Here is a 4,625-nt window from a genome sequence, read left to right as displayed (position 1 = left end):
CCGGGGTTTCAACCCAGCGGGAATGTGGTGTTGCCATATGCTTAGCAAGCAGGTCCCTGAGCCTCTGTGTTTTGTTCACGAGTATGTGTGGCTTTCCCGGAATTCTTCATGCCCATATCTCTGCCATCCACAGTCAGCCCCACTCTCTTGCTGCAGATCTCCCTGTGCCGCTGCCATAAGCATCAGAAGTGCGTGTTGTGTCTAGCCAAATGGAAAGGCTATCTTTTGTTATGGGACAGGGAGAAAGAGGATGAACCTTGGTTACAGAGTCCAGAGATGGAGTTTCCACAGAACTCCATGTGCATCTTTTTTTCTTAACTCCACTGTTTTAACATCAACTTTGTAATTCATATAACGTCCAGGTAGAAGGTAGTGGTAGGTACTCTCATGAAAAACTGGAGAGGAGTTTGTCTTTGCTGACTGCAATAGAAACAGCAGCTGCCTCCTTCTGTGAGCAGCTGTCTGCAGAACCCCAGTGCCTAAAATGTGAGGTGGGAGGAAACTAAAAAGCAGAGCAGGCCCAAATAGTGCAGCTCCGGGGGCTGCAGACATGTCCTGCCAACCTCCCACCCTTCCTGGGATGCTTTACGTGGTTGGCAGAGAGAACAAAGCAGTTCCTCTGCCTGCTCAAGCCAACCCTGTTGTCTCTTCAGCTCAGAATTTATTAAGCACAGTACTATCCTGGAAAGCAGTTACTATAAAATTTGCCTGGAGGACACACTTACCTGCTATGCTGTCTGATTAAATATGTACAGATTCACAAGCTTCCATGATTTCAGTGTTTGATACCAATGTCCATGTAAACATTAGAGAGCAGGGGAAGAGCAGAGACATGTTAGAAATCAGGTCAGAAATCAGGGCTGTACCAGTCAGCATGTCACAGCAGTGACTGTTGCTGATTTCTATGGCCCAAGACTCTGGGTCACTGTTTGAAGGCTCTGCCCTGGTGAAAAGGAGAGAAGCTGCCATAACTTTTGCAGAGATGCTGTCCTCCATGACACTTTGTCCTATGTCTGTGACTTTCCCCCCATGGCATGGAAGGGTTTAGAAGGCCATGTTTGTACCATGGGTTAGTAGTAACAGGGTATGATCCTATTTCTCCTTGTCTTTGAGGTTCTGGGAGCATGAAAGAGCTCTAGCTGAATGCAATTCTCAGATAAATCTTTCTGGGCAGTTAAACCTGTGGTGCCAATGTCGGAGTCCTGTACTGCCTAATGCAGCTGAAAGACCCAGCAACTGGGTCAGTCTGAGATGAGGCACCTGAGGTCCCCAGCTTTGTCCTGGTCACTTCCCTGCCACATTTTGCAGCATGAGCTGCTCTTGCTGGGTAACGTCAGGAGAGGGGCTGACAGTAGCATCCTGGGCTGGTCTCTGCTCAAGGCCGGATCGAGTGTTTCCTGTTTCAAAAATTTGCTGTGTCCTGGATTTCAAGCAAGTACCTATTATAACGTACAGTCAATGTTTACTCACTCTCTCCGGGTCTTAATGAGGAAAAACTGTTGGTACCAGATAGAGATGGCTACCTAACAGGGACCGTGGCCATCAGTTAAAAGTGGAATCTAGGTCAGTGCCTAGAGCTCCCCTCCTGGGAGGCGGAACAAGTGTGTCTGTGTAGATTTAAGTCATCAGGCTGCAGCTCTGGGATTATGGACTACAGCGGTTTAATGTAGCAAGAAGACAGAACAAGATTGCTTTCCAAGTGGTTTTGGTAATAAGGGTACAATAATCTGTGTTTTTCCAGGTGTATGGAGTGCATTTTTTCAGGTGGCTGCTGAGTGTTTCTGTTGGTTTGATACGGACTGCCACAAAGCATAAAGCACAAGCACAGGAGCATGGCTATCTGCGCCCTAGAAACCTCAATTCACTCACAGAAAGCGTGCTGGAGCTGTGCTGCAGCAGAAAGGGATTTCCCTTCCAAAGAAGGACTGAGCCTGTGCCAAAAGGTGCGCTTGGTATCTGTGGGATAACCCCACCCCTTCTCAAATGCTTGTATTTCAATGCCGGCTACGAAGCAAAACTAGATGTATAACTTTATCTAGACACTGGCCTTCCATGGAAGTGAAGGGGGGGGAATAGGAATCCAGGAACCCAGCTGCTGCCAAATGAGGTTAACTCTCCTCCCTACCAAATGCCCGGTGACTGAAGCACGGCGTCTGAGGAGCGCTTGGGTACTACACCAGACATATTGCACATCTACTGTCAATACACATGCATGGAAGAATTCACAAAGCAAAGCTTCACGCTAGGGACAATTAATTCGACTGTCCTTTAGGATGACGCAGAACACTTATTTTCATTATAGGTTAATTCCAAGGGATGCTCTACAGCTATTGTAGGGATACTGAAATTGTTGATACTTTGTTAAATTCAGCTTCTGGCAATTGTTTCTCTTATTCAGATATTTCTTGTCCACTGAAATTTGCGCTACAGAAGTGCTCAAAATTCGAATACTCAAGTCTGGCACAGTGGGAATATGAACTTCTATTTCTTTCAGGTAAAAGATGTTTTATATGCTTTTGTACTACCATATATAAAGCTTCTTATGCCTCATGATGATTACTAGGTACGATACAAATAAGCTAGGGTCAGCATGTTTGACACTGCATAAAAATCTTGGCTCACATTAGTACGCCATACAAATACGTCTGCTTATTTTTTATGAAAAATGGATGGCAATGACACCACTCAGGTGCAAATATGATGTGAACCGCAGTCTTTAGGCTAAAGTTAACACAAGCTATTGCACAGCTGTGTTTCAACATCCGTATTCACCTAGCTCATTGGAATGTAGAGCTGCCTGGAAGGCATTTCTCCATTTCTTGTTCATCGCAGTGAAGTTATTTGATATTTGGAAACTTGTCCTTGCATGCAGGTGTGATCTCATCAGCTTCTGGCTGCAAAACACATATCTGTTTGGAGCCTTATTTCTGACTCAGCCATCTACGTTGCATAGCATCAGCTACAGATTTATCTGTGGCTCAGACGAAAGCAGAGTTGGTACTGAGTCACTGTTGCCTCAGGGACAAAAATGTCAACATCCTGTCATGTTGCCCACCTCAGTATATTCATTTTAGTATGATATTAATTTAGAATACAATAGGTAAGTGCCGACTCATTGGTCCAATTTTCTGCAGCATGTCTTTGATCTCAGCGAGAATTCAGGCAGTGATCTTTTTTTTGGGTATCGTTATTAACAGGTCTGAAAGAGGAACTGATCATTCATCTGGTAGCTGGCCAGAGCTGTGCACAGTGTTCAGAACACTTGGCCTGATACAGAGAGGAAAATGATCACTTTGCTGGATATTTAATAAAAGTAGCTGGCACTGTCACATTTATTTGGTGTTTCATTATTTCAGAGACAGTTATCCATCATTTGTATACTCATCTACATGTATAGTGGCAACACCTTCAGTCATGAGGCATAACCCAGCTATAGTAGGCACTTAGGTACTGTGTAACATGAAATATACGATCCTTGCCCTCACAGGACTTACTGTCTAATGCCAGGCCCTGGATGCTTTTTAAGAGCAGACTCACTGGTAAGATTTGAAGTGCTCGGGACTTTGCTTTAGACATTAAAACAATGTTGTGCTTTTTGTAGGGCTGGGACACTGGGGCAGATTTTCAGGGCTGTGCAACAGGCGCTGCGGGAACAACGTCTCCATACCAGCCGTGTCAGTGCCACGTACTACCCCAATCTGCAGGCTGGCGGGTGCAACTCCACCTCTGTGTGTGGTGCTGGTGGCAATGGCAGATGCACGCCCCCACGCATACAGAGAAATGTGGCTGCAAGCGGGTAAACCAGGTGAGGATGGCACTGAAAATGATGCTTGAGAAAAATATAGCGAGAGTCCTAAGAAAGAGAGGCAAAACGCTGCCTCTGGCTTCCATCACACCTGCTAGGGAATTTTAAGCTTCCTCGTGAAAATGAAATAAACTGGCAGCTCTCTTATAGCGCCTCAAAGGCTTGATCAAACTCCTGTTTTGCTTTAACACTGTAGTCACTAAGACTGGACATAGGTGCCATGAGATACATATTCTGTGATGGAAGACATCTTCTGTCTCTGCTCACCACGAAAGTGAGGGACTTGCTAGGTCGCTCTGCCTTAACCCTTCCTTATGTGGGGACAATATATTGGCTGCCTGTGAACTTCCAGCACTGCCAGAGGCATCTACCGTGCTGCAGTGTGGACGGGTAGGATTTAGACATGAAATTCCTCTTTTCACCTCCATCTGCAACCTCTTTCCAGACGAGAGCAGCGGAGAGTCTCTTGGATCTAACCGACGGAGCAGATTTTGAAGGGGCGTCGTTCTGGTAAGAGCAGGTGCACTGGCCGGGTAGAAGAGCCTTGGTATTCTCCCAGAGAAGCGTCACCGCTCTGGCTGGAAACGGCGGCCTGTCCCACACCGGCGGACAGGGCAGCTTCGAGCAAGTCCTTTCACTCGTAAAGGCGTTCAGGACAATTCGTTCCTACTCGTTTCCGCGCTGACGCTTTGAATTGCAAACCTACGGGCCACGCCGCTTCTAACGAGGCCCCCGCGGGAGGCAGAACTCGCTACAGATTCGGCCCGAGGCGGAGCCAGCCCTGCCCGGGCGCGGGGCAGCCCGCGCTGCCGGCACACCG

At 47.0% G+C, this 4,625-nt stretch overlaps 1 protein-coding gene across 1 annotated transcript in view; it reads left to right on the top strand.

Annotated features, from left to right (window-relative positions):
* The window catches only part of LOC104123327 (carbonic anhydrase 2), a 72,041-nt gene that overhangs the window by 28,122 nt on the left and 39,294 nt on the right, over window positions 1-4,625 (top strand). The window contains exon 2 of the mRNA XM_035891165.1: window positions 3,602-3,805. Within this exon, the coding sequence (XP_035747058.1) occupies window positions 3,602-3,805 (204 nt within the window). The remainder of the gene's footprint in view (window positions 1-3,601; window positions 3,806-4,625) is intronic.

This window comes from Egretta garzetta, unplaced genomic scaffold (genome assembly GCF_000687185.1).
Source record: "Egretta garzetta isolate BGI_Z169 unplaced genomic scaffold, ASM68718v1 scaffold453, whole genome shotgun sequence".
Taxonomy (NCBI): domain Eukaryota; kingdom Metazoa; phylum Chordata; class Aves; order Pelecaniformes; family Ardeidae; genus Egretta; species Egretta garzetta.
This window is presented reverse-complemented; position numbering and strand designations above follow the sequence as displayed.